Source organism: Penaeus chinensis, chromosome 13 (genome assembly GCF_019202785.1).
Source record: "Penaeus chinensis breed Huanghai No. 1 chromosome 13, ASM1920278v2, whole genome shotgun sequence".
Taxonomy (NCBI): Eukaryota; Metazoa; Arthropoda; class Malacostraca; order Decapoda; family Penaeidae; genus Penaeus; species Penaeus chinensis.
In genome coordinates this window covers 15,734,150-15,746,649 of record NC_061831.1, presented here as the reverse complement: position 1 = coordinate 15,746,649, position 12,500 = coordinate 15,734,150, and the positions used below count along the sequence as shown (strand labels likewise).

The following is a 12,500-nucleotide window of genomic DNA, read 5'->3' as shown; positions in this document are numbered from 1 at the left end:
AATTAAGAAACCTATATTATGGTAATAAAACGTTCAGACCTGACTGGAACAGCGTCTGCCTTGAGTTAAAAAAGCAATTCATCATAAAAGAGGATTCAACATAAAAAGGCCAAATCTCGAGTACACACCTGACCATGCCCGTGTCCATGTCCGTACTGTGCCATATCCAAATCGCCGTAGTAGGGGTTGGCCGGTAGATTATGTTCCAGGGGCGGCGGAGCCAGCATTTCAGGCAAGTGCATGGGCCACATGTCCGAGCCCACGACCCCGAATCCTCCGCTCACTCCCCCGACCACCCCGCCGTGCTCAGACCTCTTCTGGGCTCGCTGGGCGCGCTCGGTGCCAATGGGTTGCAACTTTGACGGGCGCTCCTCCGGCTGCTGAGCAATCCCTCCAGTGGTCGCCGCTGCTGCGCTCTGGGTGGGCGAGGCAGGGTTGGAGGAATGGGGCGAGTTGAGTGGCGGGGAGCTGTCCTGCGAGGCGCCGCTGTTTCTGTACGTGTTGTTAGCTGCCATGGTGGTTGGTATGGGAGCAATGGGTGGCGGGTTGCGGGGCAGGAGCCCACTGATCACCTCGCCGAAGCCGCCCGAGAGGGAGAGGTTCGCGTCCAGCCCTCCCGGAAACTGATTCATGGCGCTGAAGCCGGAGCCGATGGAAGGCGTGACAGTCGGAGCCCCGTTCTGGAAGGCAGCTAACTGGGTGCGGGGAGGGAAAGTGGGAGGCACAAATGTTCCTGATCTGCTAGTGAAGTCCGGCGCATTGGGGTTGAGGTTGCTCTGTATCTGGGGGGCAGCAGAGATGGGTGCCAGGATGTTGTTGGTGAAGACAGGGTGGGTGTTGGTCTGGGGTGTGGTGAACCTTGGCCCATTCATCATGCCTGTCAGTTGAGCCAAAGATGAAAACTGCTGTTGCACCTTCTGCTGGTGGAAGGGGCCAATGATCTCGAGAGGGGGTGGTGGCTTGCGATAAGGCTGCCCTGGGGCCAAATTAACTAAATCGCTGTGGTCGGGAGGCGGCACAGGGCCACGGGGGATGGAGGATACAGGGCCGCCAGGTGCCAGGCTAGCCATTGAAGCACCAGAGTAACCTTGCTGCATCATATTCATCCCTGAGTGTGACAGGTGGCCGCGGTTGGAGAGCGGAGCACCAGGTCCAAGGGATGCAGACGGCATTGATGGAATCCGCACCATCGATGACAACATGGGTGGGGGCGTGCGCGATGGGCCGGCCAAGATGCTGAAGGAGCCAGTCCCCCCCATGTCCAGTGAGGAGCGGGGGATGGGGGGTGGTGTGGAGGTCTGACGTGTGGCAGGGGGTGCAATAGGCCTCATGGACGGGGAGGCCACAGGTGTCCCTGGGGCGCTGCGAGCCATACTTGTGGTGAGCGGCTGGTGAGATCCAGACAAAGGCATGGGCACGGGGATGCTTCCTGGCGGGCTGCCGCTAGCCACAGCCGTCACGTGGCTGTGGCTACTGGCTGTGATAGTGGAGGTTGTCCCTCGGTACCCGGGAGCACGGCTGGCATCCACTACCGGAGGCTGCTCAATCTGATCCAAGTAGCTGCTCACTGGCCCATTGCTCAGATGCTGCTGGTTCAGCTGGTTCTGATGCTTGTTCCCGTTCGGGAGGCCGGACGCAGCAACGGAAGCGAAGTTCACTTGCTTCTCCTTGGCACCCCACATAGCCTCATGTGTTACTTGGCTAAGGCGATTATTAAAGATGGAATATTGCTGTCCTACCATACCATTATTGTTAGTTTCTGGCAGACCCTTCTCCTCGGACACAATACCTTCTGAGGCGTTGGTGGCATTATTAGCTAATCCCTGATGCGCTTGTGAGGGGTTGGGAGACCCTACAAGCGGTGGTGTGGCACTCTTTCCTGAGCCTTTGGCATCAGCTAACTTGGTGGCAAACATCTGGGTGACATCTGAAGCCATTGCTACAATTGCAGAGTTGTTGGTATTGGGGACTTTATTAGCACTAGTGGTAGGCACTGATTTCTTTTCACCTGGGAACAACTGCCGAACAGCAGGACTCTTGGGGACTGCACAGTTGATTGGCCCAATGGTGGACACAGGTCTCACCTGTGCTGGAGTTCTTTTCGGGGATGTGACGGCACTTGACCAGGCTGTGGTTGTGGTGGCTCCACACTTTGCTACTGTGACGCTAGTAGTAGAAGAGGTGACTGTAGCCATGCTAATTCCAATAGTACTAGCAGGTCTCAGAGCTTTGCTACTGGGAGCCTGGGATACTGCAGACTCAGCACTATTCTTGGAGGGTTTGGGAGCAACCTTGGCAACAGATTTTGGCAACAATTCTGAGAGATCCTTATCAGGATCCTTGACCAAGGCAGAAATGAGGTTCTGTGCTTGGCGTGTGGCTTCCGTTGAGCCCTTGATGCTGATCATTCTGTCTCCCTGGCTCTTGCCCTGCTTTTCAACCTCAATGTGAGCTCCTGACACTTCACGGATGGTGTTAATATTGCATCCTCCTCGGCCTATGACTCGACTGATGGCGCTATTGGGGACAGACACTTTCTTGGCCTTTCGGCTCACTTCCTTCCAGCCATCCTCTCTTCTGTTGCCCTTCTTGGGGCTAGTTCCAAGCCCAGGAGCAGTCTTGGTATTGGGACTGAGGGAGGGTGCACTGAGTGTGGTTGACGAGCTCCCCACCAGCCCTGGGATGGGCGTAACATAGTGGTCCACCTCTCCAAACGTGTCTAAGGCATTTACGCGGGATGAGTCGTGGGTCACCTTCTTGTTGTTCACAAGTTTGAGGCTCTCCAAGTGGAAGATGTCGAGCTCATTCATAGTCTCATTGGCTTTATTTTCCTCTTCCTTCTTCTTCTTGCTCTTTGATGTGTTGATGGATGAGGCACTAGAATGCTGCTGCTGCTGCTGTTGCAACTGCTGCAAGGTTGTAGACCCAGCACTGGTACTAGTCAAGGAGGTTTTCTTCACTTCCACGGTTTCAGTGACTGGGACTGGAGGGGAGGTCGAATTCTGCTTTTGGTGTGTGTTGGAGATTTCCTTGTTCTCCTTCTTTTTCTTCTTGCTCTTCTTTCCAGTCTTCTCCTTATCCTCTGTGACTTTGGTCTCTGAGGTTGCACTGGTTTGGCTGTTCGAGTCAATGCCACTGTCGCCGTCCTTCTCCTCCGGCACAACTTGCTCTACTCTCTGCAGGTTGTTGGTCTCGTTTTTCTCCTTCTTCGTCTGCTGCTGTTTGATCTCCTGGTCCTCATTGATAACATTTTCATTCTCGTCCTCGCCGTCGTAATTGTCTCCGCTGTCGCTGCCTTTTGGGAAGTCCGAGCGACGTTTCTCGACCCTTCTCTCGTACTTCTTGGCCTTTTTCTTGAGCCGCCTTCGACTAGCCGCGGCCTTCTTGGATTCTTCTTTGTTCCTTTCCTTTTCTAATTCCTCCAGTAAGATGGAGGCATTCTTGTTAGCCTCTAAAGCTTGCTTTTCTTTGGCTGCACGAATCACCTCCATGCAATTGGTACACTTGGTCATCAGCTCTTTGTCTGCTATGGTGGCAATGTACCGCTGCAACTCCAGGTCAGAGGGAAACTGGGTCACATTTCGTACCATGTACTTGACAACCTTGTAATGCCCTCTCTTAAATGCAGCCATAAGGCAGGAGACCTTCCTGTTGTCTTCAGACTCAATGTCAGCCGTGGCGCTATTTAGCAACTGAACCACTTCCAAGTGTCCCCCGTTGGCCGCTAGCCACAGGGGAGAGTTGCCCTTTTTGTTCTTGACTTCCACTTGAGCACCTCTGTAAATTTATTAAATACAGATTAGTTTAATTCACAACTGATCAGCAGGAGAGAATAGCGAGGGGAAGAAGGAGAAAGGAGAAAGGAGGGGAGGGGAGGGAAGGGAAGAAGGAAGGGAGGGAAGTGAGGAGGAGGAGGAGAGGGCAGTGGGAAGGAGGAGGGGAGTATAATGAAACTCAATAGATACCAAATTAACAATAACTATAATTAGGTTAATTATCATATATGAATATACAGAGCATACACAAACACTTTTGTGTGTGTGTGTGTGTGTGTGTGTGTGTGTGTGTGTGTGTGTGTGTGTGTGTGTGTGTGTGTGTGTGTGTGTGTGTGTGTGTGTGTGTGTGTCTCTGTGTGTGTGTGTGTGTGTGTGTGTGTGTGTGTGTGTGTGTGTGTGTGTGTGTGTGTGTGTGTGTGTGTGTGTGTGTGTGTGTGTGTGTGTGTGTGTGTGTGTGTGTGTGTTTGTGTGTGTGTGTGTGTGCATAATACTTCTGATTTTGATTATCTTTATAAAATGACTTACAAGTTTTCCCCTATCACTATCACACCTTTATACTTCATTCTGAAAGAGACATGAACTAAACATGAACTATAAATTATGATTTTCTTCTTACCATAAAATACCTTCCTACTAGTTAGTGTTCAAAATGACTTACAGACATAAATTGATAACATGCAGCAATAACAAGTCTCTCACACTGTGGATAGCACATGTTTGTCAGCTGGTGCTATGTACATGCACCATCAACTGTAGCTTTGTTTTATAAATTCTGTTTACACATGGATGGTCCCACAAGCACTTACATCACCAAGGAGTTAGTTAGCAGGCTTACCTGATCTCTCCTGATTACCCATTCCTCACTTTTTTCTCTAATAACATTAATATTGTTACTGTTTTGATTATTATTGACACTATAATTATCAAAATGTTATAATACTACTTGTAAAAAAAAAAAAAAAAAAAAAAAAAAAATCCATGTATAAACCATGTATATTTGTTTTGTTTTTTTGTTTGAGCTACATATATCTCTAACCTATATCCCAATTTCAAAATTATACTTTCAAATACCTTTCACCTCCTAGGCAATAAACCCTCAAATGTAGAAATATTAAAGACAAAATAAAAATGATGCCTGGAGGTTAAATATGCACAGAGGTTGAGAGTAACACCAAAACCCACATACTATTTACCTTTGGATAAGAAGCTCCACGAATTTATAATGGCCCTTATCCGCTGCAATGGTAAGCGCTGTGTCTTTTGAGGATGGAACTGGTGGGGCGTTGACGTCGGCACCTTTCTCCAGGAGGACTCTACCCACTTCAACATAGCCACCACTTGCAGCCTCCATTAGAGGTGTAAGTCCAGTCTGTGATTAAAAATGAAAAAGAATTTGATATCATCACTGATCCATCTATTTGTAAGGGTAAAAAAGGAATTAAAGAATAAAAAGATGTAGCAGTTCCAAATGAGTGAATTTCAGGTATACCATTTCACACTTAATGATGTTACAGTTAAATGGTGGAACTGCATTTTGGAGGAAAATCACTCTTAGGAGAGAATTTTTTTTTACCTTGGCACGGTGTTCAACATTAGCCTTGCGATCTAAGAGGAGGGAGACAACTTCATGCCTTCCCTGGAAGCATGCCAGTGTCAATGCAGTGTTGCGGTTGGTCTCAATTTGAGCATTGATATCCGAGCCCATGTCTAGCAAAAGCTTCACCGCAGTTGCATGGCCATTCATGGCAGCAAGCATGAGAGGAGAGATGCCGAGCTTTGATCCTGTGCGAGAGTTGATTTCTGCACCATTGTCCAGCAAAAGCTTGATGATGTTGACAAAGCCACCAGACGCAGCGAGGGAGAGAGGTGTATAGTCCGATACATTTCGATGCTCCTTATTAGCACCTCGCTGTAAAAGGATTTCTACAACTTCATATCTGCCTCCAGAACAAGCCAAGGAGAGAGGGGTGTCCTTGGTGCGCTCCGACTGTGCTTCTATGTGAGCACCAGCATTCAATAAGGTCTCTACTACCTTTGCATGGCCTGCAGTAGCTGCTAGGATAAGTGGCGTAAAGCCCTTCTTATCTCTGTGCTCTGTGGGAAAAAAATACACATCAGCAATGTTCTGTATTATAGTTTTAGGAGGTTATCAAGTAACTGATTTGTTTATAAGCAAAATCATCACTTGTAAATTATTAAGAGAACCTTTGCCTCTAAGAGGTGGATACATACCAATATTTGCTCCGCGGTTCAGGAGAAGCTGTACAAGCTCCTCATGTCCTCCTGCACAAGCCAGGGTAAGTGCTGTATCATGATTGGAATCCGTCTCAATGTCCACATCTACCAGGTGAGGTGGATAATGACAGACCCCACCTGGACCAATGCCTGTCGGGCCGGTGTATGGCACACTGCCATCACCACTCATGTACGGAACTCCCACCGATACAGGCACTCCTCCTACACCCAGCTGACCACCACCAACCTAGAATCAAAGGTTACATATGTATTTCAGACACAATGATTAATCAAAAAAATACTATATTTATTTTTCATAATTGTGAACATATTTTTAACATTAATTATTGGGAGAGTACACTAGATGAAAGAAAAATTTACCTGAGGGGAAGGTGCAGTAATCATCTCTGACAACTGGTCATTGAGTATCTTGGCAGGCGCAGCTGGTGTGGCCACCATCAGACCTGACTCATTGGGGTGTAGCCCCTGGCCAAAGCTATTAACAGTCCCACTGGAGAGTGGCAGAGTCCCAGAGGGAGGTGCCATAGTCGCTGGAAAGTGCGCCATGGTGTGTGTGTTGGCATACACCACACCCTGTGCTCCTGGGTCCAGAGGTATGCCCGCAGTGACTGGCTGGTGGTGCGCGGCAGCATCCTGGGAGGAGACTGTGCTGCTGGCATCAGGAAGGTTGAAATGGCCTTCACGCTCTTGCTTGCTCCCAGTTACTCGAACTTGTTTCTTGCTCTTCTTGGTGGAAGGTTGACTGACTGAAGGAGGCTGCGCAACCTGTTGCCCTACAGGTAGTGTTGTGGGACTGCCATGTAGGAGAGGTCCCAGAGGTGGCCCCCGCTGCTGACCTCCGGAATCTCCTGCAGGCACTCCCAATTGTGGTGAATGTAACAAGATTTTCTTTACCTGGGATTTGCTTGAATGAGGAACTGCTGCCCCTGCAGGTCCGCCACTAGTGTTAGTAATACTACTGCTGCTGGTTGAAACTCCCGAGGGACCTATTACTTGCAACTGCTGTGCAGCCACTGCTGCCGCAGTCTGGCTGGTGACTGGTTGATTTCCCACTGCCTGCCCCACCCCCAGGGTAGACAAGTGGTTATACTGCAAAGGCACAGAGCCTGTGCCTACTTGGAAAGGTGCAAACTGCAAGTGAGGAGAGGATACAAGAGTAGATGGAACAAACTGCAGTCCTGTGCCCGGTGCCGGCCCCAATCCCGTTGACAGGTGCAGTGGTGTGCCCAAAGGAGTCAGAGGTACAACTTCTGCTCCACTACTGGCATCACGCCCAGTACAATCATTCTCTGACTTCCCCAGTCCAGCACCACTGCTGGCCAACTCTTCATTGGATAACACCCCTGGGCAGTCACATTCAGAAGGAACACTCCTTTTCTTGTCTTTTTTGCCTCTTGTCTGCGTACTCTCCACCTTGTTCTTATTCTGACAGCCTTGATCATGCGAAGGCTCAACAAGCATTGGAGGAGGGAGGGGAGGAGGTGGTGGTGGAAGGCATTGTTTAGCTCCATTTGAAGGGTGTAGTACACCTGGAGGAGGAGGAGGAGGTAGAGAGGTCATTGTGCCACCTGGAACAAGCAATGATTGGGTACTTAATCCACTACCTGGACAACTGTATGCACTATCAACCCCATGGTTTAGCTGCACCTGTTGGAGCTGTAATTGCTGGACAGCCTGATTGCGCTGGGCAATCATCTGCTGCTGAGAATGCTGCTGTTGTTGGGAAGCTTGCTGATGTTTCTGCTGTTGTAATTGCAGCTTCTTCTTGTCTGCTTTCTTTGATGGTATCATTTTAGGTCTTTCTGATACAGGGACATTTCCAGTTGCTGGTCCAGAGGAGGAAACACTGTGGGTAGACAAGGATGGGGGCGAGGCCGGTGTGTGGTAAGCAGAGGAAGCAGGATATCCTGCAGTCTCCTGAGCACAAGTTCCCCCGGGGAATATTGATGAAGGTACTTGCGCTGCCTCTGCTGGGAGAGAGATAGGTAACTGTGCAGCAGAGGTTGCCCCGCCACTATAAAGGGATACAACAGGAGGTAATTCTCCCATGACAACACCAGGAGGTAAGCCTGCCCATCCTGTGCCAGGAAGAAAACCAGTTTGAGTTTCTACAGTATGAGTAGCAATGGGTACGTGGGTGTGAAGGGATGCCGGAGGGTAGACAAGAGGTGCCGCCAATGAAGTGTTTCCAGTGCTGATGGCACTAGTGCTGATATTATTGGTGCTGCTGCTTGTAAGGGTTGTGATGGATGTTCCATTGCTACAGACAGTGCCAATGACAGAACTGCTGTTGCATGTGCTGGTCCCCGTGCTGCTGCTGCTCCGGGAGGGGTCATAGCTGCCACTGTAGGGGATCACCTTGCCCTGGAGTTCTCTCTCTACCCTTTGCAGCTCTTCCAGAATTTGTTGCTTTTGTAGAATCTGTTCTTCTCTATTTTGGTGAGGCTGTTCAGCCTTCGTAACAATGCTGTTTACATACTGGTCTAGTCGATCACTTGGCCGTAACTTGGCAATGGCCTCCTCTTGGTTACCAGGTGGTGGAGAAGTTGGAGAGGCTGGGGTTAGCAGGACATAATCACTGTTGTTTACATTACTGCTAGATGAATTCTTTGCCTGCAACCAAAGGAAATTGTTATCAACAAACATTCTCATCAAGTTATCAATAAAAAATATTATTTGTATTTCCAAAACTCTTAGTGAAAAAGTATATGCTAATATACGACAACACTTATATAAATCATATATGCATATGTGAGGGCTTACCGTCGTTCCTCCCTCCGTGGGAGTGCTGCTCTTGTCACTGGTGACCGCACCACTAGGCGGTGCAAGACCTGGGGTCATGGTGGTGGGTAACAAGGAAGTGGCGGCAGGCTTGCGGGTGGTCTTGCTACGGCTGGCCTTGGCTGCAGAGGACACCTGGCTGCTGGGTGCTGGGGCAGAGCTGGTCGCCAAGCCTCCCTCGCCAAGCCGATCTAAAATAGGAGCAAGAGATGGTTATGCTTAGTTAACAATTTAAATATATGTGTATGTATGTATGCATGTATGCATGTATACATGCATGTGTATGTGTATGTGTATGTGTATATGTATATGTATATATACATATACACGTGTGTGTGTATATATATATACATACACATTTATGTATACACATTATATATGTACATGTGTGTGTGTGTGTGTGTGTGTGTGTGTGTGTGTGTGTGTGTGTGTGTGTGTGTGTGTGTGTGTGTGTGTGTGTGTGTGTGTGTGTGTGTATGTATATACACACACACAATATATATATATATATATATATATATATATATATATATATATATATATATATATATATATACACACACATGTATATATACACACACACACATTTATATATACATGTTTATTTACATATACATATACATATATACACATTCACATAGATACTTCAAAAAATAAGCTAAACTAAAAATAAATATAGCTCACCAAGTTCATTAAACACAGGTTGATTAGCAGCGATAACGAGGGGCGCCTGAGTGTCTCCACCCGGCACCATCAGCCCGACAGAGAGGTGGTGTGACTCGCCCTCTAGTAGCGCTCCTGCTGCCAGCTCCCCCGTACCACCCGCACTTGCCCCCGTCACATTAGGGTGCGGCGGGGTAACCACGGGAAGGAGGTGCGAGATGGAACTAGGAAAATCTATGAGCAACTGTACCACCTTAGTGTGGCCCCCTCGGCTTGCCTCCATGAGCATGGTAGAATTATCCTGCAATGTGGAAGGTGATTAATATGCTACCAGCATTTGACATCAGTATGGTAAACTCTTGCTTTTTAATTTGAAACAATTATTGCTTAAACTGGCTTCAACAAAGGAAATACAGAAGAAGAAGAAGAAAAAGAAGAAGATGATACGAACCTTGAGCTTGTGGTGAGGGTCGGCCCCATGGACCAGCAACAACTCGACCACCGGGACATGACCACCTGCACAAGCAAGGGAAAGTGGCGTGTGGTCATTGTTGGTGGTGGTCTTGTTAACGTCTCCACCCTTCACGATGAGGAACTGAACCGTGCACAGGTGGCCCGCTCTGCATGCTTTCATCAGAGGCGTACGGCCACCTTCACTCTCGTGCTCCTGTGGAAGTGGAAAATCCTCTCTTTAGTTTAAAGATGCTTTTAAAAATGTGGAGGGCTTATGAACAGTAACTGACACACATGGGTTTAGAAATAACAAAAATGATAAAATGTATTCCATGTATTGTTCCTTATTAAAGGAAAAAGATTAAAGTCTTACCAGGTTGGCCCCAGCTTGCAATAGTAGGTCAGCAACATCAGTGTGACCATTCTCACAAGCATAGGTCAATGCAGTGTCCCCTGTTGAGGTCTGAGCATTGACATTTGCACCAGCATCAATAAGGTATCTAGAAAGAATATAAAAAAAAAAAAAAGGCATTATATAAAGTTCATTCTAACCAATACCATTTTATCAGTAATGCTCAAGTCTCACTATATATTGGAAAGAAGATACTTATCATATTCAATTTATCAATGTTCACTGAATTTTTCTATAAAATAAATATCAACCATCTTGGACTGACAAAACATTACAAAGTTTTACCCCTGAATCCCCTACCTTCATCATAATCCCTCTAAATACTCACTCAACCAGTTCTCTATGTCCTTCCTGTGCAGCCTCCATCAGCGGTGTAGACGCTCCCAGCTCAAGGTCAGCTCCGGCCTTGATTAGGAGGTCAGCCACATCTCGGAATCCACCACAGCAAGCCAGCGTCAATGCGGTTTCCTGCGTTTCTTCCGTCTGTGCATTGATGTCTGCCCCTATAAAGTATTTTCAAAGGTTAGTCTATGAGCTAATAATGATTTCATGAGAATATGAAGCACTCTAGTTCTAGTTCTTAAATACAAATCACTCTGAGGATCTTCACACCCACACACATAAATGCCTCTACCGCTCTCTCACATTAATAAAGATGCAAATGGAAAACAACAGAGGTAAGACCAACCATGAGCAAGGAGAAGTGTGACCATTTCTTCATGACCTTCCCTGGCAGCTTCCATGAGAGGGGTGTATCCCTCATCATTAACTTCCTCAATGTTGGCTCCACGTTCAAGGAGCAGCAACGCTAGGTCAGTGTGGCCACCACATGCAGCCAGGGTCAGGGGGGACTCGAAACTGTCCGCAGGCATGTTCACCTGAAGGAGTAGCAGAGGGGGAGAGTTTATAGAAAAGCAGAGTGAGAAAGGCCTTTTCATATATACATGTATGAAACCCCATGACCAAAACCCAACCCAATGGAAAATTCTTTCATGTCACACAAAATACAAGAATTCGAGCAATATACCTGTGCACCAGAATCGAGCAGGAGACGTGCCACCTCCACGTGGCCATCCATACTGGCCTCCATCAATGCCGTGTGCATCTCATCCGTCTTGTGTTCTTGGTCTGCTCCAGCATCCAGAAGGAATTTAACCATTTCTAAGTGTCCTTTATAACACGCCAATGTCAACGCTGATTCCTTAAACTCATTACTGTGGGTGTTGATTCCTGCACCTTGCTCCAGTAAGATCTGAAATAATGATAAAAAACAAAGTCAGAATTATTTATACTGACAGTCCAGTCAAACTAACCCCTTGGGTCCGGGTGACGTGGCCATCACGTCATGAAAAAATCTGGGTCAAGGGGCAGGCGACGTGAACATGCCGTCACCAGAAAATCTGGCTGCAGGCTGGATGACGCAAACCTGTCATCATGAGCGTGATGGAAAAGACTAGCTATAAGTCCACAAACCCATTGGGAGGTTTATTTTACTGATTTTGTGATTTTGCATTAATCCATCAATGTATGAGTGGAATGTAACATCAGTGAGCGGTGTGACTTGAAGAGGGCCAGCACCATGAAGGGTGCCATTTCCATGCTCAGCATAGTATTCCTGGCACCCTGACTGGCGACACAGGTTGTATTACGGACATTGAATATTAAAAAATATTTTTTTTAAATGATACAAATAACTGTGTTACACAGTATTATTTTATTGCCCTGAGTTGCAGACTAGCGAGAGACGACATGGAGTCTATACAAAGAAAAACAACTATTACCATCTGGATAATGCAATTCAAATGGTAAATATTGACTTTGGAAAATGGCAAAAGAGGTAAAAACTCTTATGAGTAAAAAGAATAAATAACTTTGCAAATAGGAAGCATAGTCTCGTCACTGCACACACATGTTCACGTGTGTCTGGCCAACAAGCAGTGTAATGCCCAGATTTTTTGTGATTTGATTGCCAGGACTGTGTTAACCCATTGGTGACGGGTGTAGAAAACTAAAAAAAAACTCTATGATCTGGCGAACCACAGCAATGCGCCGACTTTGAGCGCGTGAATTCGGTACATCAAGCCGAATCACTGCTTCGGAGATCTTTGGCGCGCCGCCGCCGCGGACAGCCGCACACCACATTTCCAGCGTATTGTTAT

At 47.4% G+C, this 12,500-nt stretch overlaps 1 protein-coding gene across 2 annotated transcripts in view; it reads right to left on the bottom strand.

The window, feature by feature from the left end:
• The window catches only part of LOC125031687 (ankyrin repeat domain-containing protein 17-like), a 42,061-nt gene that overhangs the window by 1,507 nt on the left and 28,054 nt on the right, over positions 1-12,500 (bottom strand). For both annotated transcript variants that reach the window (XM_047622583.1, XM_047622584.1), the window contains exons 6-17: positions 11,369-11,593; positions 11,030-11,219; positions 10,670-10,844; positions 10,303-10,429; positions 9,928-10,143; positions 9,498-9,777; positions 8,796-9,004; positions 6,393-8,645; positions 6,009-6,258; positions 5,350-5,870; positions 4,970-5,145; positions 129-3,777 (exon numbers count right to left, since the gene is read on the bottom strand). In XM_047622583.1, coding sequence (XP_047478539.1) covers positions 129-3,777; positions 4,970-5,145; positions 5,350-5,870; positions 6,009-6,258; positions 6,393-8,645; positions 8,796-9,004; positions 9,498-9,777; positions 9,928-10,143; positions 10,303-10,429; positions 10,670-10,844; positions 11,030-11,219; positions 11,369-11,593 — 8,271 coding nt within the window. The remainder of the gene's footprint in view (positions 1-128; positions 3,778-4,969; positions 5,146-5,349; positions 5,871-6,008; positions 6,259-6,392; positions 8,646-8,795; positions 9,005-9,497; positions 9,778-9,927; positions 10,144-10,302; positions 10,430-10,669; positions 10,845-11,029; positions 11,220-11,368; positions 11,594-12,500) is intronic.